Here is a 23,348-nt window from a genome sequence, read left to right on the forward strand (position 1 = left end):
CATATAGTTTTCTCAATTTCACTTATTCACGCAAAGCATGCATCCATGCACACATTTGATGATCTAGAGATGGCCATAAGATATACGGTCTGAGCAACGCTCATTGAAATTCTCTTAGTGTGCACCTTCACATTTTGTTTGCTTGTGCATGTGTGTATAGGTTGAGTCTCTGTTACATATGTGCATACCCTATCAATGAAGGCAATTTCATATTGTATTCTCTTCGTCATTTTAGCATGGAAGGAGTTTTTTTAAAAGCTATGGAAGCTCAACCGCTGAGAAACTAAGAATGCTTTATAGCATTTATGAGCATATTGATTAGTTTCATGCAGATTATTACTTATATTTTTGCTTGTGTTAAGTGTTTATGTTTTGGTGACCTGGATGTTATGTTAGGTAGCTGAATAATGCACTTTGCTGCTGGATCAATGCCCCTTTATCCTTGTGATGAAGCTCCAGCACGGAAGTCACCTAAACATCAAATCTTGTTTCTTTATAAAAGCTGCCCACAAAAACAACTAGGAAGAATAAGACATTATATATATATATATATATATATATATATATATATATATATATATATATATATATATATATATATATATATATATATATATATATATATATATATATATATATATATACTTGCTATGGAGGCTTGTGGAAAGTGAATCTGTGTTGCATCCTTAGCAAAGTATTTTAAAGTATAGGTGGTTTACATCAATAGATAAGGACTCAGAAAAGTAACAACCCCCATATAATTCAGTAATCTCAGTGGTCTTGTCCCTAAATGGCAATTTGCAGTTCATGTAAGTTCAAGTCCTGCCTCGGCTAATGGCTTTTGCTGAAAGGTCTTGTCATGTAAATAGTTTTTTTGTAAAGAAATCATCAATGTTTTTCACTGTGTGGCTTGGTGTTATGGTAGATCTTCATTGGTATGAAAACTTGCTCCTTCCAAGATTATAAGATATTGCCTTGTCAACGTGCATGGGACACAGTGTTGCACTTGGGTGCATTGCTTGAGACAATTGTAACATATTGTGTTGTTGTGCTCGTTAATGTCATGGTTATGGATCTCTACTCCCTAGTAAACTAGCTCTAAATACTTAAGAACTTGCGGAGCTCCACGGGCATATATGCATGCACGGGACCACGCATGAATGAAATGGACCAGTGTTTAGTAGTATATATAATTGTACTTCCAGAGTGAAGGGAACCCTGTAGTTCACAAGAATATGTGTGATGTGGTCAGTGATTATCTCATTGCATGGTAATTTCCTTCAGTGTTGTGCCACTCACATATAGAGCCCTAATATGCATTGCAATTTTCTTTAGTGTTGTACCACTCACATGTAAAGGCCTAATATTTCTCTTAGTTATCTGAAATAATTTTGTTTCAGTCTTACAGGCAAAATGTTTCATTTGACTGAAACTCCTGGTGGACAATGATCTTAATGGTTCATTTGATGCATTAGAACTTGAGAGAGTGGTCACAGTTGCTATATCATGCACCCAATCTCATTCAGGGTTGAGGCCAACAATGTTTGAAGTTGTGAAGATGTTGGGAGATGGGTCTTTGACAGCAGAACATCTGAAGGAATCACAGTCACAAGCCCCCTGGAAGAAGACTTCCAGCATTCCTACAAACTCCATAGATGGTTGTGAAGAATCTTCATTTGTGATTGAAGAAATGGAGCTCTATGGTCCTCGATGATATTGATGTTAGTTCCATGTAAATAGATCTCTTGCAGAGCTTCTATGTTTTTTGATACTTACATAAGTTTCAAGCAAAGCTTGGTTGAAACTTTTGTATTTTTTAACTTGTCACCATGCATATATAAATATGACAGAAATCAGTGTTTTGTGATGCTCTTCATTGTTTATTTTTGTGGTTGCCTGCATGGGTTTTTATAGTGCAATGGCTGCCTCCGTTGTTCCTATTTTGGTCTCTGGATTGGATCGTACTTCAAAAACTGCTAGGATAGTCTTGGAGACCTAAACATGACTGACTTTGTGAGTCAAACACACTTGTTATGGCACGGTACACCAAATCTGTATGTTGGTTTGCAAACTCTAAATATGGTTATTGATAGTTTTGCAATTAACATTGATTGGCTGGAGTTCATGGGTACCATTGCGCAATCAATCAGCTACATAAGCTATCAATCAACTTTGCGTCCAACCTAATCATGTTACCTGGAATGACTCAATTGCTAGTTATGCTCGAAATGCTTGTATGAAGAAAGCCTCAGAATTCTTAATGATATGGAGATTGCAGGAATGTGTGTAGATGAAATCACATAGTGGAATTATCTCTGCCCTTTCTTATAATGATCAGCCTCAAGATGCTTTGACAATCTTCTTTCAGATGTTTAACACAGGTCTCAAGCATGATGCACTAGCTATTGTGAGCATACTTCCAACTTTATCAGATATGCAGAGTCTTGACTGCTGCAAAGAAATTCATGGATATTCTTACAGGAAATTCAAGTGTGCATGTGGTTCTCACTTTTAATGAAAATTAAGTTACAAAATATGGCAGTGCCTGAGTATGGTAACAATGCAGATGATTTCATTTTTAAAGGGAGCTCCTCACAGTAACCCAATTTTGAGAACACGCAAAAGTACCATTGCATACATTATATACATAAGGATATATCTCGTGATACAAAAAAACGATTTTGCTATCCAAACTGTGTTCTCAAGAGCTGTTCAGATACATAATTAAAAGTAAGAATGTCTTTATAAAAAAGAGGGGAATCGTAACAAAATTGTTCTTCAAGAATACAAAAGGCAGAATGATAGTTTATCTCTCGACATCACATCTTGATCCTCAGAGGAACATAGAGGCAGGAAACAACACAATTATCGGATCCGCTTATTCAGGAACTCAACTTAAAAGAAATATCTGAACCCTCATGAGTTTTAATTTTTATCATAAAGACAAAAGTAGATGGGATTTCCTTCTAGGCAGACTTTATAAGTTCATGTATTGCATTTGCTAGGTAGCAGACATCTCCAATGGTGACACTTGCCACAATGTAAAAGCCACAGAAATTTCAGACTCAGGTGAAAGCAATAGAAAACAAAGAGCACTAATTTAAGCCAAATATGAAAGACAAGATAAAAAAGATCACCTTAGCCATAGCCAGAGCTTCTGTATAAAACCCCAATGCCTCAGAATGTTTGCCCTCACAAGCTATGTACTTCCAAAAGAAAGCATTTGTCAAACTGAATGTGAAAATGAAAAGAAAGTGTGAAAGATTGCAGATAATTTGACTACCAAAAAAAGGTTATTAACCTTTGGCAAACAGAAACAAACCCATTCTAGAAGAAATGGGTTTTATCAGAAAATAAAACCAAAAAAACTGAGAAAGTAAAAAGGAATCATGTGAGGCTTAGAAAAATGATAAAGTGGCAATATAAGATCGTCCAGATAGTGGGCAAGTTTTTTATCTATTCTATAAACTTTAACATTCAAAATTTTCAAGGTTTATAAGCTCCAATAATTTATCGTGATAGATTCAGTATGTTTAAAATTCCGAAGAAGGATCCAACTTGAATTATTATGGATCCAAATTACGTTATCCTGAATTTCACGTAACTATGATGGATCCATAATCCAATTTATTTATAAATCCCTACAAGAGATCCAAATCTAAGGATCCAAAGTTTTCTTTATACTATGAATTGGAACTATGGATCCAAATTAATATTCATGGATTCCAACAAATTATTATGGATCCAAACATTAAAAAATTTAATTGGATCCATAATATATTTAAATCTCTGACATCCAGGATCCAAACGAAGTAATATGGATCCAAACATCGCATAGGGTATTACGAATTCCAAATAAAGTGTTATAGATCCGATATAGAAATTTTTCTTATTAAGAATCTGATTTAAACTTCGTGGATCCACTCCATTCGTCCTGGATCCAATATCAAATTTGATCATGATATTAAGGATCCAATATCAAAGATCCGATCCATTTGCCTAAAATCCCTTATTGGTTATCCAATTAAAATATTCGTGGTCTGATATCTAAGATCTGAATGAAAAAATTGAAGTTCCGAACAGAATATTTAGGGATTCAACATTGAAGATTCAAACAAAATATCCATGATCCAAATACGAATAAACAAATAAAACAACAAAAATATTCTTGGACCAGCTTAAGGACATAATTTCAAGTTTATTTATCTGATAAAATTCACGGGTATTACATCCTTTCCCCCTAAAAAGAATTTTGTCATCGAAATTCACATATAAGGACTACTCGAAAAGACTGAGGTACTTTTCACTCATACTGACCTCCAGTTCTTTTGTGATTTCGTCGGTACCATAATATTGGCATCTAACCTTGATGGCATATAACGTTGGCATGATATTCAAATAACTTGTCCATATCCAATATGTCCTCCTACTTAGTCATATCTAGTAGGATCAGGTCAGTGATAATTTTTTCACGTCCAATAATATTTATGTGTTTGGTATATAGTGTACACATATAGGATTATATCCGATAAGGTTATATACGTCTAATACATGTTTTATTGGTTCAATATTCACACCTAGTAAAGTCTATGGATATAAAAGAGTATGGCACCATAATAAAAAGAACATGCAAGTAACATAACCAATAAAATGAAATATACTCACAGAGCGCTTGCAAAGTGTGGCACGACCGTGATCTTTGATTTATTGTCTTCAGGTTCTGATACCATAACTGTAACGCCCTTAAATTTTAACTCAAATTTTAAAGAATTTTTTTTATAACAGCAGAAACAATTCACTTTATTGGGTTAAGTATTCAGCCACATTGCAGGAGTGATCAAGCAACAACATTTATTTTATTCCAAATAAATCATGACATCAGAGTTTTGAATGATATAAAAATCAAGAACTCAAACACTATCCTTAAATGACTCGTGACCACAATAAATCAAGCATCTCGATAAGCATCCCATCCCGCAGTCGCTTATAATACTCTACTCTTCACTTGAAAAATAGTAAGATAATTGAAATTAAACTATAATCGGTGTAAGTAGAAAAATACTATGAATTTGACAAATATACTAAGTAACAAGTATGCAAAGGATTGGTTTAATTACAGATAATAAGTCATGATATTTAAGCATAGCATGAGAATACGAACATGACTAAACTACAACACATTGCCAATTTAAGTTTCTAACTAGCATATATGAACACTAATATGATCAAATCAATAATCATATGAATAAAGAATTTATTTCATGCTAAGTTAACTAATGACAGGTTAAAGCACAAAGTAAACAACATGAACTGAAGTACTATAACAATAAATTTTAAGAATCTAACATACGTGAACAATAGCAGACTCAAATCAAACTCACAGATATACTGAATTTATTTTATACTAATTTAAATAATCACATGTTAAAAGTAACTATTAACATGTTAAAGTACAAACATGCCAACTCCCTACTCAACTGATGTACACAAGATGTTAAAGAAAAACCCTAACTAAAAATATCTTGTGTACATCAGTTGAGCAAGGAGTTGGCATGTTTGCACTTTAACATGTTAATAGTTAATTTTAGCATGTGATTATTTAAATTAGCATAAAATAAATTCAGTATATCTGTGAGTTTGATTTGAGCTTGCTATTGTTCACGTATGTTAGTTAAATTCTTAGAATTTGTTGTTGCTGTAGTATTTCAGTTCATGTTGTTTACTTTATGCTTTAACTTGTTATTAGTTAACTTAGCATGAAATAATTTTTTTATTCTTATGATTGTTGATTTGATCATGTTAGTGTTCATGTATACTAGTTAGAAACTTAAATTAGCAATATGCAATAGTTTAGTAATGTTCGTATTCTCATGATATGCTTAGTGTCATGACTTATTGCATGTAATTAAATCAATCTCTTTCATATTTGTTACTTAGTATATTTGTCAAATTCATAGCATTTTCCTACTTAAATTGGTTGTAGTTTAATTCTGATTATCTTGCTATTTTTCAGGTAAAAAGTAGAGTATTATGAACGATTGCAGGATGGAATGCTTATCGACATGCTTGATTTATTGTGTTCCTGCGTCATTTAAGGATAATGTTTGAGGTCTTAATTTCTATGACGTTCAAAACTATGATATCATGATTTATTTGAAATAAAATAAATGTTGTTGCTCCGTCAGTCCTGCCTCAATACTTAACCCAATAAAGTGCATTGTTTCTGCTGTCATAAAAAAGTAAAATAAAAATTCTCCAAAATTTGGGTTAAAATTTTGGGGCCTTGAGTATGACTTCAAGAACACATGTAGAATCTCACAAAGGGACTAAAAGCGTGCAAATGATTCGAAAAAAAAGAAAAGAAAAAACCTCGCAATCAGCCAAGCACGTCTAGGGAGATCGATTGAGAGAGAGTGGGCTCACGCGAGGATAGCCTCGACAGAATGAAGAGATCGATTGAGAGAGAGAGATTGACAGAGAGGTGGAGAGGGCACACTAACCGCTCTGCGCGACACACCTTCGGAAAAGAAGAGGGCCCAAAGGAAATATTTGAGGAAAAGATCAGAGAGAGAAAAAAAAAGAACCTCAGGTGCTGCGGCAAAGCACCCGTCACTTGACCGCTAATCAGCGCAGCAAAGAGATTAGATCTACAAAAACAGAAAGAGAAAAAAATAGAACATCAAAAAAATTAGATCTACGAAAACAAAACAGAAAGAGAAACAAGAGAGGCAGAAAGATCACAAGAGAGAGAACCTCAGGTGATGCCGCAAAGCACCGTTGCCGCGCGACCGCAAACTACCTCCGACTAGTCTGGTAAGGAAACAAGAGAGGGAGAGGGAAAGGGGAAAAAAATCAGGATAAAAAACAAAAAGGGTAAAAACAAACCCTAAAAACACGGGTTTCCCAGTTTTAAGTCAAATCCAACGGTCAACATGTAGCTAACAGTTAAGCAGCTACGTTGTTCTCTTATATACATTATATGCAATATGGTTTTATACATGTATTTTATATACTATCAAGCTTAAAAAATACTTACAAATATTTTTTTTAGAAAACGAGCCCTTGTGATCAGTTCATAAAGCTCAGGTTGTAACGAGCTCAGGCTCGGCTTGGCTCATGACGAGCTCACCAGTGGAGCCCGAACAACCCAAGCTGGGCTCGTTTACCAGCCCTACATGATAGTATGCAGAGTTGAAGCCCACAGTCCCACCAAATCAGCTGTTCAGGTCTGAATGAACCAGATTTTTCCCCAAGCTTAAGGGTGCTGGTGGATTAAACCAGACATGGAACAGAGACGATAACCTGGGGTTTGAACCCACCATAATGAGTGGTGACTGGTAAAAACAAGAGGAAAGGTGGGTAATTTAAAATAAGGGAAAGTTAAATATAATAACTGCCTTAGGTTTCAAATATTTAAGATAGATGACTTACCTTTTAAGAAATTGATCAAATAACTGCTGCCCAAGTTCCTCTTCTCCCTCTGAAATTACTTATTTTACCCAAGGTGGTGTTTGGATGCAACCACTTATCCGGATGTACCGGATAAGGTGGGAATGGCAATGTGATTTCCCAGCTTATCCTGTTTATCTGGGTAAGTGGGTGCACACAAACATCCCTTAAGTATGGCTACAAGAAGTAAAGGGCTGTATAAGTGAAGTTAAATATGTTAAAAAAAAACTTTAAACGGTCATTTTCGAGGGTTGTCTAGAGTTAAGTAGAGGAGCGCATGTGACCAGGCTGGGTTCATCACATAGAGCCCAGAGAACAAGTAGGCTGGTCGGCCTCACCTCGGTCTTGTTGGGCTTAGCCTATGGCAATTATTGGGCTGGGCTCAAATGATAGCTTATAGAACATATATAAACCTCAAGACAAAGTTCTATTTGTTACTCTCTGGCTCAAACTGGGTCCAGTTTGGATGGGACCAACAAGCAAAGTCATCACTCTTAGTCTCCATTTCTGACCCTTGTGTCATGACACAGTTCAAGATATATAGGTTGCAAGAATCTCTTTAGCGACCTAAAGATAGAGATGGCACCTACCAGAAATGGGGGATGTTGTTTATGGCATGTCTGAGGCTGAAAAGTCAAGAATTGATGCTAGCATATGCATTGTTTATAAGAAGGGTAGAGCAGCCTGGTTCTTGGTATCTGGGTCTTGTTGCCTATCTGTCAATGGAAAAGGAGAAGGGTGGCAGTGAGAGGAAGAGAAACATTTGAAGGTGTGCATACAGTAAGAAAGGTTGATTTGTGGCTGTCTTCAGTTACTTACCAATAGGCAAAGCCAAAAGAGTATTGTTGCTGATATTTGTGTGTTTTCTTGCTTGCATGACCTTTGTATTTGGTGTCACTTCTCTTCCCATGGATATGTTTGCTGAATCATGTAATTTCCTGTTCCTTGCTTGGTTGAATTTGGTATTTGAGTTCTCTCTTAGTCTAAAGCACCATTGGATCTAAATTAGCATAAAATATCATGTTTTGGATATCAAACCCAGCATAGAATTCACAGATATCTTGAATTTGTGCATGCGTGGGAGGACTAGCGTATGAGGTGTGAGTGGTACTGGTCGCTTTTGTAACTTTTTTTTTCTGTCAAGTAGTGATAGTTAAAGTACTTGTTACTGATCGGTTGAAAATTTATGTTTGGTTTAGATCTCGTTATGTCGCGTGATTCTTGTGTTCTTTTTTTTTTGTAGGCATATTTGTCGAACCACCTAAACTGTTGTATCGTTCATAGGGTTTTACTTTATTTATTGCGCTCATTAATACAGAGAACATCATGTTTTTTTTTTATTTGGCTAGCTTTGAGTAGGTTTTTTCGATCTAAGCGTATCCGCCAAACTCTTAGAGTCTGTTGTTTAACTTCTCTATTATGCTTGATAATATATAATCTTATTTTGCATGCATGCTTGATTTAGATCTTGCATGATTCTGTTTTTTTTATGTAAATCGTAGGCATATTTGCTGAACCACGTAAACTGTTGCATCATTCTTAGGTAGGGATGGCAGTGGACCGGGCAGGGGCGGGGGACAAGGTCTCCACCCCCCGCCCCGTCTCAAAATCCGAACCTCCATCCCCGCAGGGGGATGGATTTTAACCTCCATCCCCATTTCAAGTCCTCCATCCCCGGTCCAAACAGGGGCGAGGCGGGGCGGGGGCCCGTTTCCTCTTGGTCTATAGTCATCCCTTGAAGGATTGGGGACGGGACGGGCGGGGGAAAGCGTAAGTCCATCCCTGCATGGGGATAGATTTTAACCTTCATCCCCGTTTCATTCCCTTCATCCCCAATCCAAACGGAGCGAGGCGGTGCCCCATTGTCCCCCGGTCCACTGCCATCCCTATTAGTAGGGTTTTGCTTTATTACTGCACTCGTTAATACTAACGTAGATCATTTTTTTCATTCAGCTGGCTTTGAGTAGTTTTTTTTTCAATCTAAACATATTCACCAAACTATGTAACTCTTTGAATTTGTTGTTTGTCTTAACTTATGTATCATGCCTGATAAAACATAGTTCTCTTGTTTTGCATGCACGATTGATTTAGATCTTGCATGATTAATTATCTTTTTTATGTAAATCGTAGGCATATTTGCTGAACCACGTAAACTGTTGTATCATTCGTAGGGTTTTGCTTTATTTATTGCACTTGTTAATACGCAGATCATGTTATTTTATTGTAAGTTTTTTCGATCTAAGCATATTCACCAAATTACGTAACTCCTTGAATTTGTTGTTTGTCTTGACTTCTCTATCATGTTTTCTTTTAAGGCAAGCTGGGGTTAGACACCCCCAACCAATTATTATTCAGCGTACCACTGGGTTTTGAACCTGCAATGTCCCACCACAAGGAGACGTGCACTAACAGCTCCTACCAACCACGCTGAGCCCCTGTTGGTACTTCTCTATCATGTTTGATAATACATACATCTCTTATTTGGAACGTATGCTTGATTTAGATCCTGCATGATTTTGTTTTTTGATGTAGATCGTAGGCGTATTTGCTGAACCTCGTAAACTAATGTATCATTCGTAGGGTTTTACTTTTTAGGCAACCTAAGGATATCCTTCATAAGATTAAAACCCAAGACCCCTCAGTTATGATAGTGCAACCTAACCATCCAGCTATCGTGATTATATCACAGCACGCCTTATGCATTTTTGGCAGACCCCAAAACCACAATGTAGATTTATAGGTATCATATTTGGAAGATAAAATTGTCATAAAAGGTAATAACTTGAAAATTATCTTTTAAAGGAAAAAAGAAAAATGACAAATGACAAAAAAATATAGTACATATATTCTCATGAAAACTATGATCATGTTCGTCACGTATGGGAGAAGATGAGATGAACCATTGGGTGGAAACATTAGGGGAAGTGACAAGTATCAATCTGCCTTTCAATTAAAGATTTTGGGTGCGAAAAAAATTCACCTATGAAGTTCTCCATCATCACAGATGAAGGTTTTTTTAGTATGGCTAGAAGGATGGAATCCAATTCCACCATTTTTTTTTTTTTGGCTAGAAGATGGTCAAAGGATTTAGTTTCAATTCCACTATATTTTCTGAATTCAAACACACCCTATATGACGAGAAAGTCATCTCACTTGCATGTCATAGAGACAAAGATTCGTTCTCCTCTCCACTTCCACCAGCATGAAATGGATCTCTACCATACCCGGGGATGCAAGGATCCCAAAATACAATGGGGAGTCTGATCGGATCAGATCAGCCAAAATTTGCAAAAACTCCTCCCTAAATCCGCCCCGTTTGCAACCCTACATACCCCTTATTGTGAGTATGAATGACATAAAAAAGGTTGTCATACGCAAGAGTTTTTACTTAAAACTCTTAAAACATTCATGCATGATATCCATAAACTACACTTGCATTTTCTAAGAGCACATACAAAATTTTTACAGATTTTATTTTGTTTTCGGAATTAAATGATATTTATGTAAAGTAAGAACCGATTTCCAAGAAAGACATGTATAAACCATAGAGACCCTTTTTTATTTTTTGGCTAAGATTAACGGAGAAAGCCAAAATATTATGCTTCTTTTATATCCTTATTGCTAGAAGGATTTGCTTGAACATGTTAATACTTTTTACTATCATGCCCTTTATCTTGCAATTTTTTTCCTCAAAGACCAGGATCCATGGCTTGCTTGATTCAGGGAAGAACAGTTCCTTGTAACATTTGGCTTTTGTTTCTCAGGGCGAAGTCAAGGAACCCAAGATTGGGCTAAGTCTCGCAGCATTCAAGATATCTAAAGTAACTCATAGGCTAGGCTGGCTGGCCTGGCTTGTGAACCAGGTAGGTAGTTAGGTCTTAATAGGTCAAGTTTAGATGCTGCCCAAGGCTAGACCAAGTCTTGAACCAGCCAAGTCGCTGGACATCAAAAGGGTGAACCATTTGATGACCAAAATTATGCAGCCTGGGTCATAGCCCAATCATGAGCTGATTGGGATTTAGAATGTGACCATTCAGATGCGTTCAATCTGAACTTGGAGTGCGAAAGAACGCATGACCAGACCCCGAGACCCGAGTCAATGGCTCTTAGTCTTAAGTGAATCTTCACTCTGAATTTCTCTTATGGATGGTGGAGATGCGCCAAAGAAAACCTAGATGCCAGTTTGGTGCACTCAAAGGGTAGTGTGGCAGTTTTAGTTACTACCTGACAAACCGTTCAACCTCCCTTAATGGCTCTGAAGTTTGATCATAGGCTATCTTGGTATCACAGGTGAGCAGCATGAGTTATTGTTAAGAGTCTCTTATCAATCTTGACCATTCGAGACTAATCCCTTCGATATTGTTTTCTTGGTTGAATTTCTTCCTTGCTCCTTTATTTGTCATCCTCATGTATTCATCCCTTCTTCCTTGATCGCTTTCTTTTCTTTTGGAATCTTGGTTGCAGGTAACTGAAATAATCAGTGTGTTTAAAATTGAATGAGAAAGAAGCTAGTTGACAATGCCCATTTGCATTTCTTTCTTGCACCTTATAGCTCTGTATGTTTCTTGGGTTGATGATATCTTTAGGATGTCCAAAGAATTCCCATTCTTGTTGCAGTTGCATGCTCTCCAAATTCAAAACAATTGAAATCATTTTTTCCAATGATACTTTCTTCACTCTTTTTCTTAGCAGGAGCTTCTTCTATGAAATTTCCCGGTGCTGTCTATAGGGTTTTTTAACTACCAAATTGAGCTGCAATGGGGAGCAAAAGAATCAATTCAGAGCTGGCAAAATTGAAGAGCAACCCCCTTCCGTTTTGCACTGTGGGTCTGTTCGTTTCCTTTGATCTGCATGCTGCTCCTATACAAAACAGAGTGGATTACTCAGAAAATGCTCAAAGAACATGATCCTAAGCTCATAGCTCCACTTGGCTCTAGTCATTTGACCCTACTTGGACAAGGCCATAGTTGCTGGATTCAGTGGCAGAGGGCTTGGACAGAAAATGCAGCAAATGAACTCAGTAGATGAGTTATTTGGAATTTTCTTTGGGACTGGGATAAGAATCAAGGCCTCTGTTATTTCTGAAATTGGACCATCTTTCTTTAGTACTTTGGGGAACTCTAATTTGGGTATGTTCTTGTTTGTAGGACCTTGCGATGAAGACACCCACCACTGGGTAGCTACAATGTCTGGCCCGGAAAATAGTCCTTACTCAGGAGGGAAGTTTATGATTGACATCGAACTTCCAGGGGAATATCCATTCCGTCCACCGAGGGTTGGTGTTTTCTAACCCTTACATTGACAAAAGTTTAAAACGGCAATTATCAAGCTGTGAATTTCTCATTGAGGTTTTTGAAAATTTCATTGAGAAGATCTTCGTAAAAATAAAACAAATTTTAAATTTTAAATACAAGAAACAACAAAAAAACATGTGAAAAATTCCTAAGATTTTGCCCATAAAAACATGAATATCATGATAGAACCATGGGATTTTCATTTAAACAATAATATCATGATGTTTTTAAAACATTTCTATATATTAAATGCTAAAAAAAGAGGGTGGGAAGATATTGTACTTATTCGGTGATATTTTCAGAATAATGTAGCTATTTTGGTGTCTGTGCCTCTTACCATTCTAGAATGCAACTAACAACTTCAAGTTAGAATTGACCCGGTGCTCATCCTGACTAAGGTCAGGTCTGTGCAACAAAACCCTCCCGAGTCAACATCCAATCAAGTTAGTCTCCTTTTCACTTTCTGTTTGAACCCATATCACATGGATACAGCCAGGGGGCAGGGATAGTTATTTTTATGAAGTTTCCAATATGACTAATATACAAGGGGATACAACACCGAAGTCAAAATGGAGTATCCATGTGACCCAGGTTCTAACACAATCAGCAGACTTGGCTTGCATTGGAGAGCGGCAGGGTGAAATCTTTCATGTTGGCATAGCCAAGTCTATCCCATGTGTAAATGGCAAACAGACTGCAACTCTGGCTCAGCCCTCCCCCTATACTTTGGTTACAGAAGAAACTTCCCGTGGATATTTTAGAAGAGAAAATGAAGCATGTTGTTTACTCATTGCAGGTGGCGTTCGTCACTAAGATATACCACCCAAACATCAATAGTTACGGCAAAATCCTCTTGCCAATCATGTATGAAGAGTGGAGTCCTGCTGTGACCATATCAAAGGTCACACACTTTCTTCTTGAGCAACTTCCGTGTTCTAAATTTTCTAAATTTCACTAGTCACCTGAGTGTTTGTGCATGGACGCATATATGTAATGTAACAGAAAGAGGGAGAGATATTACTATTACCTTTCATAGTGACATCCATTTGATGCTGTAGGTACTGGAAGAAATATACTCGTTGCTTGCCAACCCGCATGGAGATGATCCCGTAGTATATGAGATTGGCCTCCTCTGGCGCATGGATCGTGCTAAATTTGATGAGACAGCCAGCAACTGGACAAAACAGTATGCCACAGAATAGAGGCTGCAGTGTCTGTGTTTCTCGAGATACATTGATGTTCTAAGAGAATAAAGATGTGAAAGACCAGAAAAATAAAGGTGCCGAAAGACAATTTCACATTGCTGTTAAGGAACTATTCTATACAAGTGCATGGTAGACAGATGGTAAATTCACAGTACAACCGTAAAAAACATTGGCTTGACACCTAAATCATACATCTAAGGCAGGAAAATATGGACTGCCTAGATGATCGAGAAGGCGACCGAGGGGCAAGCAAATGTCCCTTCTTGCTTTTCAGTTTTTGCATAGACAAACCAAGGTTTTGCATCTCACTACACTTGCTTGTGCTTCATAAAGAGCCTCTGGTGCTTCTCTACTCCCAAACCTTGAGATGTTTATTCTGGGTGATAGAAAATGCAGGAACATGTTCAGCTAATTAAGCAGAGCAGGTAAGTTTAAAAAGTAAAAGCAGAACGGAAGACACAAGACTTACCATGGCCTTATCGACCATCATCTGGTTTAACTATGCCAATAAGCTTCCAACCACTAAGGCCAGCTGATGAGAAGGCCTAAAACGAGAAAATGAAATGTATGTCACAAGTTTTTTCATGTTTGTGGATGTTTGTTGTGTGTGCACATGCACGTTTCTTCAGCCTACTCTTTGTAGACTGTTGAACTCTTAACTCTTTGTTGAACCCTTTGACAGTTTCATGCATATTTTAGCATCTAACAAGCACAACAATATAAAGATTTACTGGGTCTTAACATGAATCTGGTAATAAAACTTTTCCATTTCTCGTATTCATGTGCGTTTTGGAAAAAGTGAAACTTTGCAAAAGATATTAATGCTAATGGCCCCACATAAAATAAAACTTTCTAAAGTTCTTTTTTCTCTAAATTGAAATTGAGAGTATGCCTGGATTGCCATGAAATGGCCAACATATAAAAAGGGTGACCAGCAACCTGGAGAACAAATGCACCATAAAAATCAAGAGTTTTTACCTCCTCCCAAGATTTTCCAGAAGCTTCAAGTGTAAGGCAGCATTGGATATTTTTAGTTGTATTGAGGCACCTGAGAACATTGATGCCGCTTCTTCCCAACCTTTATTATGTCCCATGCACCTGTATAATTCCATCACTTTTAAATACCTGTCTGGGGACTCCTTTTCTCTCAGTTGTTATTGATCTCATCGGTTAATGGACCAGAATACATGTGACCAAGACCATAACTCAAGTTCTCAAGTTAAATCAGTAGCTGTTAAGTCTTTGAAGAAAAGTTACTGGAAGAAAAGGGATAGATGAGTCGAAGATAATGTTTAGAGTTTGAAAAGTTACATAGAAATTCTGAAGTTACATTCTTTTCCACCTAATAGAGGCCATGAGGGTCAATGTTTAAGTAAAAGTTGACAGGCTGTCAGACTCTTTGAAGAAAAGTTACTAGAAGAAAAGGGATAGCTGAGTCATAACTCATAAGATAATGTTTAGAGTTTGAAAAGTTACACCGAAATTCTGAAGTTATATTCTTTTTCATCTAATAGAGGCCATGAGGGTCAATGTTTAAGTAAAAGTTGACAGGCTGTCGGGCGCTTTGCCAGAAATGGTAGTCAACCATTATTATCATGGTCTCAAGATCAAAGACTTACATGACCATTAGAATCATAGAATGTCATTCCTTGAAAATTTGCAAATGGCCTCCAGAAGGTGCTCAGTAGTCTGTCCATCCATAGCAGCAATTGAATAGAAGCTTGACATGAAATATACCTCTGCTTCTGAAAATCCTCGAACATGCTCCTGCATAATCTGAAGTGCTTCCCTACTTCGAGCTGCATCGCTGTGCCAATATGTGAAGAGGCTTAATCAGTGTCTTAGGTCCTACGAACATAGTAGGGAAACTTACATTTTTAAAGACAAACAAATAAACCAGCACCACCTCTAGTTTAATATATAAATCCTCTCTATATCATGCCATTTTGAATTTAAACTTAAAAACAATTTCTAACCTTCAGTCTGGACTCAGGGTACAAAACTTATGAGAAACCTAAGAAATTCAAAGCCAAGGTCTTAACCAAGCCTAGCACAAGAAAGATATAAGAAATATGTGTAGTGACAACATAAGTTGCTAAGCAATCCAAACCTAGATAAAACAAGTTCAGGTACCCAATTTATCTGTTGGAGCTTGTGAGAAACACTGATAGCAGTAAGGCGTCCAGCTTTACTCAAGAGGCGATCATGATCTGAATCATATAAAATAGAGCATCAAAGTTGCTTCATGTAATGGGAGACCCCTCTCCCATGAAAGCAAATGCTAAGGTTTGTGAAGCGAGTGGGCACCAACAGGATAGCTAATAATAGCTAGCAAATCATTCCGGTGTTAAAGAACTGACTGTCATTTACTTACAACAATAAGGAACGCTAGAACTTTTGACAAGTTATGACCAGCATGATCCACATAACAGGATGCAACATTTCTGAGACCAATTCATTAGTAGTTTTAATCTATGGCAGTGTAATTTTAGTGGTATAAGTAGAACTGGTTTTCTTTTTCAAAGTTTGTAACACAAAGCTACCCAGAAAGCAGAAGACACCTATTCATTGATGTCAGCGTAATTATTGTCAGTCTTTGATGAGGTATTATTTTACACTAAATCATTAATAGAGCAAAGGCATTTTCCAGAACCGACTTCCTCAGTACTGGTTCCTTGATGGCCTGAGATTGGACAGGTGAGCTTTGACAGATGACTTGCATATGACACATTGTTTGATGGGTTGTTCATGATTTGATTTCAACATGATTAAATGCACATTTTGAATGTTTGATTTCCCAACAAAGATTAATAGAATATATTGCAGCTGTATTCAATCATGTCACTCATAAAGCCAACGCCATGCAGTTGGGATAACGCTTGATGATGATGAAGTACTGGTCACTTCCATGCAAGTTTTCTGGAGAACTTGTCCTCTAGGGTGCTTATCAATTTCATTAACTCCTTTATTATACTGTCGACTACACAAGACCTCCATATTATTATTACATCAAAATATATATTCAACAGGCTACACTACTGGGAAAAAAAGAAAAAAACTATGGATACACAACCTTAACCATTTCACCCTTCCTTACACCTCTCACCATTCTTTTCCAGAAAAATGAAGCCCCCCACCCTTAATTCATTCCCCCTCCTTTTCTCCCTCTAGCCCTAATTAGGAAACAGTAGAATGTTTTGGACGTGATTTAAGGGTCAGAGCATCCTTAGTCAAGTCAATCCCCAAGTCTTCAATTGACTCCATGAGTCAATCAAAGATATGAACCCAGGAAAGACCTATCAACTCTGGACACCAGACGTTATCAAATAAGATCTGAAAAATCCAAAAAAAAAACTTCCCTAGTGAAACATGCATAGAGGGGTTTCCAAGTCAAAGTCTTGAGATCAATCAAACAATCTTCCATGGAGTCACGTCTTTGTCAAATTTTGGTTGACTCAGCACCACTTGTATGATTAGTACAACCTTGATTTACTTGAAAGGTGAAACAGTTGGTCACCAAATTGTGCCAATCATGCTAAGATTCAGAGTGGACTTCACATTGACTCATCAAGAAAATCCAGATAATCAGGGGATTTTAGTTGTCTGATACTGCATAAAGTTCTTTTAGGCCCATAGGCCTGGTACGTCAGCAGATAATCATAGGATATCAAGCCCTGCCCAACTCCTTGATCACATAAATGAGCAGGATGAAAAGGGAAAGTACAAAATGAACAAGATTTTTCTTGGTTATCAATGGCATGGTGTGTTAATTGCACACCTGATGGCAGCATCCACAAATTAAGAGAAAAAGAGAGAAGAATAGAGGTTCGAGGGAATTTCTAGAATCACCTCTGTTTTTGTCACCAGTAACAGCTAGGGCCTTAAAACATTTTCCACTAAAATTTTCCTTGGCATGACACTAGTGTAGAATGAGCTCTCACAGTATCAGAGCTAGAATTGCACACACTTTCCCTCCTTCCTTCATAAGAGGTTTGATCATAAGAGAATAGGACTTCACTGATGCTGCCCTTATCAGATCTTGTATCGTTTCTTATTTACTTTTGGAGTATGTTTTCCTGGTTGAAGATAAAAACAAATTTGATTCATTAATCTTCCCCTGATTCAGTGTAAAAATAAACCAAAAAGAGAAAGAAAAAGAAATCAAAAGAAGGAAACATAATAAGATGTTATTTCTTTTGCAGTTCAAGAAACTGCCGTTTTGGGAGTCAGTGCAATCCAACCAAGAGATGATGTGTGGACCAAGTAAATTAGTTCTAGACCATTATGCAGGACTTTTACATAAATCACCTGTGAAGCAAAAGCATATCAAAAGTTCTAATTCAGTGGTGGATTGAACTTAAATTGGTAAGAGGACCATACCGCCACATCCATGTAGATATGACAAAGACATAAAATGGATATCTACCTGGAACAAATTGTGTAACAGACTGACACTCTTGTGCCATTTTGGTCACACCCAATTTCGGACAAAGCATTCACTTAGCTATTTCCTTGCTTCACTGAACTTGCAAGTGGTGTGACAGATACATACTGTACGTGAATGTTAACCTCACCTTAACAGGCCTTAAAAGTATGAAAGAGAATAATGGTCTAAACTAACAAGACTTATACAAGACAGAACATGCTCGCTTTTTAACAATCTACTCAAACTCTCTCAACTGCTAAACCCACAAACTTGAAACCTCTCTAAAGCTTCCTGTTTAAAAATTATAACATTCACACATGAATTGCTCGATGCAGAACAAAGGTACACCCAAATTATGGTAGCAAACCCCCTAACAGTTGGATGCATTCACTGTTCTAAGTTTCTAACCCAATCATCGTCAATCCTTTTCGCTGTTATAGCTGTAATTCCCCTTGAATGCATTCCTCAACCTCCTTTCTGAATTCGCATTTAATGCCTTTGTATTTTATCCACTATAGGTGTCAATGGCTAAACATAAGTTTATCGCTATCTCACTCTCATTAAATACCCTAGGTACTAGCACATTAGGTTTAGACCAATACTTTGTGCTTTGACAAGACAAAGGCCACGTTCATATGCTCTACATCAAGCAATTCATGTTTGAATTCATATTGAAAACAACTCAACCTTAGAGAGATTTCAAGTATGTGAGTTGGGTAGTCTGTAAAACACTAGGTGTCTACCTTCTTCTATAACTCCTGTTCCTGGGAATCTACGTCTTCGTCGTGAACATTTATTAAGGCCTATTACAACTAGTTCTACATTCATTTACAACATATGCTTGCCCTTCGGCACACGGCATGTGCGACGACAGCTCGTTGTAGTAATTTATCCAATTAAGTGCAGTATAGTGCACCACAGATATGGAGACTAAGCTGGTTTCCCCCACTGCTTAACCAAAAAACCTTGCAATTCTCATGATCCCACCAACTTTAGGGAAATCCACAGCCAGAACTGGAAAGAAAAAAACGACCTTGGCAAAAAAAAAACTTGTCATAGTGGTTGATCAGTGTGGGACTAAATGGCTGATAAAAACACAAACATTCATTCTATCACTATGAACTAAAGAGTATACACTAAACGGTCGTTATAGGTAAGAAATCAGCTATTTTCATCTTGCGTGACACTAGTTGGTATGCAGTTTTCTAGACGAAAACGGAAAATAAAGCCCAAAAAACTCATTAAATCGAGCACCAACATTAAACCTCCGCAATGAATGGACGGATTTATAGTCGAAAACTACAAATCGAGACAAAGATAACTCATGCACGATAAACAAACTTTTTTAATTCTCAAAATCTCTCACAAATATGATCAGTAAACGCCAGAATCACAAAAGAGAGCCATATTCGGGAAAATAAAAGATGGGTGTTTGTTTTTTCTGTTTTTTCGGCTCAAACCTCTCAATTACAAGAGAAAGAGAGACATATTCGAGAAAATAAAATATGTGTGCTCATTTTTTCGGCTCAAACCTCTCAAGGATCGATCCTCCCACGAGCTCTCGGCGTGCCGAACCAAAATGAGCCGGCGATTGACGGGTTTCGTCTCTTCGGCCGTCTCGCCCTCGACCGTTTCGATGACGAGGGATCGAGTTGGTGCCGAATCCGAGGGTTTTCGGTGAGACCCACAAAGGGTTGTTGAGGAGAGAGAGGAGGGAGGAAGGGGAGTTTTTCTTGGAAGGAATAGGGTTGGGGGCCTACAAACGCAGGCTATCTCCCTCATCTTTCTACTCCCTTCTCTCTCTGAGCATGGGCTGTATGTATACTGCGTTTTCTGTGTTGTTTATACAGCAGAGCTTCAGCGAACCGTCCATCTTGAGATTGTGGGCCCGCAAGTGCAGCGAACTGCGCCCGCGGCTTTGCGATGAACATCAGGGTCTCTCTCTCTCTCTCTCGTGGGAGCGCCTGGTTTTGCATAGTTTGGATTCGGATCGGATGTGGCCAATACTATATTCGATTAATCGGATGTTGGCTAAATGGATTTGATCTGCCTTTTTACGTGTAAATTAATTTGGATATCCGTCAGATTTCGGTTATCCATAGTATTTGTAAGAAAAATAAAATAAAACTGTATCTGCCTCTGATTATAATTGGATATGATTTTAGCTTACCAAATGCAACTAAATGGAATTGAATTTGTTGGATATGGGACAAATTCAGATTCATTGACATCTTTAGTTTTCCTTCTCTCGTGAGTACCAAACCCATAAGTTGGAAGCCATTTATGTTCTTTTAGATCTGATCCTCTACATGTGATCTGTGTTTGTTTTAATAGGAACTGACCTTTGGATCATGTTTTTAGGCGTGTGTATAGGGTTTTTTAATGGTTGAAAAATCAATGTTCTATATAATATATCAAAATATCCCTCAAAAAATCTTGTTCTGAAAAAATATGATCTAATGGTCCTTATATGGGGCCGGATTTAGACAACACGACATACTCCCATGAGTTTCAACGAGGGGTCCGAAAGCCATGTGTGTAAACATAATTTATATTATATAAATTTTTTTTATAAAGAATGTGAATGGCCTGGTATAAAATTTCACAAACTATACCCAGGTCCATGTATTAATCGTACCTTCAGGTCGGAACCTGGATCTTTTTATTTACTACCATACCCGGACCCTATAGGGTTTGGTACAGGTCGGGTCTGGGTAAACCTGACCCGTTAACAACCCTACTACCAAATGAGTAAAGCCCTCATGGATAGGAAAGGCTACAGTGTAGCAAGCCTGCACAACCTAATCTTTTTGGATTGAAACAACACTTCTCATGGCTAAGCTTGAGTCAATTAATTAAGAACAAGTCCGACTCAAGTATGGGAATAGTCTTGGTATGCTTTGAGACTTGTTGACAGATACAAATATTCTTTGGCATTATGCTTTCAATACTTTTCATAAAAGATATAAATTGGTTGCCCCAGTTTAGGGCATCACCAAATCCAATTGTATGTGGGGGAGCCGGATTTGATAGGAGAGATGACATTTAATGAAGAACTAATTAATACCACCCATAGTGACAAAAGTTAAAATCGGCAAAATAAAAAACTATAGAGATTTTGAATTTTTTTACAAATCTTGCATTTTTAGGTAAAATCTCAGCAATAAAAAATGATTTTTTATAAGAAAATATAAATAAAACACATTTAAAAAAAAAAAAAACTCATGATAAATATCTGTTAAAACAGTAAATATCACGATATTTGTCACGGTTTAAAAATCTCACGAGAAATTGCCGTTTGAAACTTGGTCAAACTACATTGGTGATAGATGTAAGCTAGGATGGAGCCAGGATCGGGTGCCATCACATGGCATACTTTGAGTGTGCCTCTGCACCTAGCTGCCCTCCATCTGCTTTTGGGCCCAACAAATGACAGGCTGTCATCCAAAGATGGAGGGCATCAGGTGCAGTGGCACACTTCAAGGATGGCCATGTGATGGCACCTGATCATGGCTCGCTAGGATGAGAGAAAGTGAGATGGCCATCCCTTTGTATTTGCACAAAATGGATTTGGTAACTACCATCTCTTATAGGTGGTAGCTGCCAAATCTACCAAATAAATAAACTCCCTCCAACTGCCCGTTTCCAAATAGAACCATAAGAATTGACCATATTTCATAAACAAATTTGGATCTGATTTCAATCGGATTTTAACATAGAAAACTAAGACCCGACTGAATATTTTATTGGATTTAATTTCTTTACCAAACTCAACAAAGTGAGTTCGGATTATACAATATCCAAACCAATCATGTACCTTTGACATCCCTACTTTTTCATGAATCACATCAAGTTCGGTAGACAATTACATTGAGGAGCAGGTAAAGCCATGCCATTGCCAGCTATAACGCCTTTTTCTATGCTTCCTGTTAGGGATGCAAATGGTTCAGGTACATTCGGCAATTCAACCCAAATCCTACACCTCATTCTTGGACACGGATCTTAAAACAAAGATCTGAACGTAGAAAAAACTTTTTCTTTTCTTTTCTTTTTTAAAATCTAGTATACCATGTAGAATCTGGATTCAACTCCACTCCATTGGATCGTATTAGACCCAAATTGGGATTCGGATCTATTGGCTAGAATTCAGATTCGGGACAATTCTGTTCCCGTCCATATCCGATCCATTTGCACCTTGCTTGCTTGGAGCAAAACTTGTTGAGTTGCCGAACGCGAGTAGGCATCTATGTGGGCCCCGTGGATCCGTTCCTGATTCCCGGGACCACAACCATATAGATATCTGAAAAGCAGGACTCCATGCATTATAAGAATATCCGTGTGGGATTTTTTCCGTTCGTCAAAATTTCGACGGACCAGATACGAACTCCTACAGGCCTCGTAAGGTAGGAGCGTGTCACATGGAACGTGCTTTAAGTGGTCAACGTGTGGGGCCCACCAACTTGCTCCTGTGACAGCTCATCAACGACACTGACGTTCGACGGAACGGCTTTAATAACGGGAAAAAAAAAATCTACCCTCTATGGTCCAATGCCCCTAGCATCTGATCCGGGTGTGAGAAACGTTACCGGATCCAGATCAGTATCGGAGTGGTGGACACCGGACGAAATTAGGCTGAGATCCGGCATTCCGAGCACGGAAACACCTCGGTGTCGCATGCCTTAAACGGTTTGGATTCACCTTGGATCTGGGCATTACCAAATCCACCGATTTGATTTACGTATATGGGTTTGGATTTGCTCAAGAGAAGCCCGATCAAAGTTCACATCATAATCAGTTCGGGTTGTAGCATGTCGAATGAGCTTGGATCTTAACTGAAATTGGACTTTTAGTACTTGGTGATGAAAGCCAGAAACCATAACGTCCAGACACAACAGTTTTTTCAGCTAGAAAGGAAAGCAACTCACTAACATGACTCGGTGAAATATCTGATCTTCTTCGGCTCGACCCAATTTA

The 23,348-nt window shown here is 37.7% G+C and overlaps 2 protein-coding genes and 1 pseudogene across 3 annotated transcripts; 1 reads left to right on the forward strand and 2 right to left on the reverse strand.

Annotated features, from left to right (window-relative positions):
- Window positions 1-2,085: 2,085 nt before the first annotated feature.
- Window positions 2,086-11,750, reverse strand: LOC149812601 (uncharacterized). The gene is made up of 5 exons (XM_089992247.1): window positions 11,674-11,750; window positions 6,754-6,810; window positions 6,585-6,647; window positions 3,138-3,231; window positions 2,086-2,451 (listed from the first exon to the last, which is right to left on the reverse strand). Exons 1-5 carry the CDS (start codon window positions 11,748-11,750, stop codon window positions 2,365-2,367), a joined length of 378 nt encoding a protein of 125 aa, XP_089848373.1. The 3' UTR covers window positions 2,086-2,364.
- A 456-nt stretch (window positions 11,751-12,206) lies between these two features.
- On the forward strand, window positions 12,207-13,945 carry LOC149812602 (ubiquitin-conjugating enzyme E2 8-like). Its single transcript, XM_089992255.1, has 4 exons — window positions 12,207-12,276; window positions 12,597-12,724; window positions 13,540-13,644; window positions 13,802-13,945. Exons 1-4 carry the CDS (start codon window positions 12,207-12,209, stop codon window positions 13,943-13,945), a joined length of 447 nt encoding a protein of 148 aa, XP_089848381.1.
- Window positions 13,946-14,023: 78 nt separating this feature from the next.
- On the reverse strand, window positions 14,024-20,083 carry LOC149812603 (uncharacterized protein At3g52155, chloroplastic-like; annotated as a pseudogene). Its single transcript, XR_016428263.1, has 5 exons — window positions 19,907-20,083; window positions 15,686-15,755; window positions 14,927-15,046; window positions 14,418-14,493; window positions 14,024-14,324 (listed from the first exon to the last, which is right to left on the reverse strand). The product of XR_016428263.1 is annotated as an uncharacterized protein At3g52155, chloroplastic-like (transcript).
- Window positions 20,084-23,348: the final 3,265 nt, after the last annotated feature.

The sequence above is a fragment of the Nuphar pumila genome, chromosome 16 (genome assembly GCF_984573655.1).
Source record: "Nuphar pumila chromosome 16, dmNupPumi1.hap1.1, whole genome shotgun sequence".
In the NCBI taxonomy this organism is placed as follows: Eukaryota; Viridiplantae; Streptophyta; class Magnoliopsida; order Nymphaeales; family Nymphaeaceae; genus Nuphar; species Nuphar pumila.

Bases quoted from the DNA above. Each gene is read 5' to 3' on its own strand.
- LOC149812601 (XM_089992247.1), bottom strand. From the start codon at position 11,750: ATGCTGCTCACCTGTGATACCAAGATAGCCTATGATCAAACTTCAGAG. The intron at 6,811-11,673 runs GTAGTAACTAAA...TTTCCTTACCAG, and splicing joins GAGGTTGAACGGTTTGTCAG to ACTAGTCGGAGGTAGTTTGC. The intron at 2,452-3,137 runs GTGATCTTTTTT...ATTTCTTTGCAG, and splicing joins AAGCTCTGGCTATGGCTAAG to CAGTCAAGACTCTGCATATC.
- LOC149812602 (XM_089992255.1), top strand. From the start codon at position 12,207: ATGGGGAGCAAAAGAATCAATTCAGAGCTGGCAAAATTGAAGAGCAAC. The intron at 12,277-12,596 runs GTCTGTTCGTTT...TCTTGTTTGTAG, and splicing joins CCTTCCGTTTTGCACTGTGG to GACCTTGCGATGAAGACACC. The intron at 13,645-13,801 runs GTCACACACTTT...TTGATGCTGTAG, and splicing joins CTGCTGTGACCATATCAAAG to GTACTGGAAGAAATATACTC.